Genomic DNA, 2,136 nt, shown 5'->3' on the forward strand with positions numbered 1-2,136 from the left:
CAGACGTCCTGATGATATCATTACTACTAGTTAGTTAACAACCAGATGTCCTGATGATATCATTACAACCAGATGTCCTGATGATATCATTACAACCAGATGTCCTGATGATATCATTACAACCAGATGTCCTGATGATATCATTACAACCAGACGTCCTGATGATATCATTACTACTAGTTAGTTAACAACCAGATGTCCTGATGATATCATTACTACTAGTTAGTTAAAACCAGACGTCCTGATGATATCATTACTACTAGTTAGTTAACAACCAGACGACCTGATTATATCATTACTACTAGTTAGTTAACAACCAGACGTCCTGATGATATAATTACTACTAGTTAGTTAAAACCAGACGACCTGATGATATCATTACAACCAGACGTCCTGATGATATCATTACTACTAGTTAGTTAACAACCAGACGTCCTGATGATATCATTGCTACCAGTTTTGCCTCTGGGTTCATACTTTGTCCTTTATGCTGACTGGTCCATATAATAATGAAATAATTGGTCCATTTAATGATCACTCAAAAATCACTCAATCCAGACAGATAGTGAAAGAAAGTCTGAATTTACCATAAAAATATTTATTGATAATTATATTATTTCTTGACAAAAGCAAGAGAAAGGACACACTAAGATCCGACTTTTAAAACGACAAAAAATGGCATGTATAAACAAACGACAGTTACATCAACGGAACACGTTACAATGATGAAATACTGGATCAGCAGTTTGATATGCTGGGCTGATTGATGTTGTTGACTTACCGAAGTGTTTCCCTTCCTCTAACTAAAATATTAGTTCATATACAAACCAATACTATCATCACCATCATGGTCACCTCCCTCAACCATTCTTCAATCATTTCTCTTCTGTACCTCAGCCATCTTTTAAGAAAGCACAACTAAAGTATTTCCAGAGCGCTGGCCAAATGAAGATTTCATTTCAGAAATGCACATTTAAAAAACTAAAACAAAAAAAACGAACAGCATTATGATTACAGTCACAATGCAAATCCATACACAGCCAGACCGATGGTCGCATGTCCATTTGTTCACATGCAGATGATCAGGATGAGGATGAATACAGTGTCAACACAGAGATAATATGCAGTAAGGGGATGTAGTGTAACAGTGGGCTACCAGATATCATTCATCTTTATTTCTTCCTCCCCAGTGTCCAAAAGAAGTCTCTCCCCCTCTGCCTTTCTGTCAAAACCAGGTCACTCCAACCGTCTCTATGCTGTCGCAGCCACACAGCTGAGCCCCGAGCAGCGATAGGAGAGGCCAGACGCCACAGAACACAGAGCAGTGGTCACCAACCGTCTCTATGCTGCCGCAGCCACACAGCTGAGCCCCGAGCAGCGATAGGAGAGGCCAGACGCCACAGAACACAGAGCAGTGGTCACCAACCATCTCTATGCTGCCGCAGCCACACAGCTGAGCCCCGAGCAGCGATAGGAGAGGCCAGACGCCACAGAACACAGAGCAGTGGTCACCAAAGCTGTACCCCTTTTCTCTCTGTCCCTCTCTTTCTCTGCTCTGCTCTCCACGAGTCCAGCCTATGAGTCCTTATCTCCACGGTGCAAACACACTGACCTGGAGCCTCTCAGCTGGCACTGTGGGCCTGGGGGGAGGCGAGGGGAGACGAGGAGGTAGTGGGTGAGGGATAAAGAGGGACGACGGGACGGGGAGGAGGGGGAGGAAGGGGCGCTTCAATGGTAGAGTTCCAGAGGTCCAAATTGGATCTGGTAATGGCTGGTCGATGGCGATGGAGGAGGGTTGTTAAAACCAGTACAACTCCTTCCCTTTCTTGTGATGCTGGAGGCCTGGAAAAAGAGAAAGAAGAAAACAATGAGAACGAGGCAAAACAGTTGTACTGGCTGCTCCTGGTCTTTAATCCAAACAACTTGGTCAAAGCAAGTATACAGTATACAGCTCAATAACAACTGTGACCTACAGTATACAGCTCAATAACAACTGTGACCTACAGTATACAGCTCAATAACAACTGTGACCTACAGTATACAGCTCAATAACAACTGTGACCTACAGTATACAGCTCAATAACAACTGTGACCTACAGTATACAGCTCAATAACAACTGTGACCTACAGTATACA

At 43.2% G+C, this 2,136-nt stretch overlaps 1 protein-coding gene across 1 annotated transcript in view; it reads right to left on the reverse strand.

Moving 5' to 3' along the window:
• Nucleotides 1-576: 576 nt before the first annotated feature.
• The window catches only part of LOC115127401 (transcription cofactor vestigial-like protein 2), a 12,401-nt gene continuing 10,841 nt past the window's right edge, over nucleotides 577-2,136 (reverse strand). Inside the window, exon 4 of the mRNA XM_029657018.2 lies at nucleotides 577-1,842. Within this exon, the coding sequence (XP_029512878.1) occupies nucleotides 1,799-1,842 (44 nt within the window). The 3' untranslated portion in view covers nucleotides 577-1,798. The remainder of the gene's footprint in view (nucleotides 1,843-2,136) is intronic.

Source organism: Oncorhynchus nerka, unplaced genomic scaffold (assembly GCF_034236695.1).
Source record: "Oncorhynchus nerka isolate Pitt River unplaced genomic scaffold, Oner_Uvic_2.0 unplaced_scaffold_965, whole genome shotgun sequence".
Taxonomy (NCBI): domain Eukaryota; kingdom Metazoa; phylum Chordata; class Actinopteri; order Salmoniformes; family Salmonidae; genus Oncorhynchus; species Oncorhynchus nerka.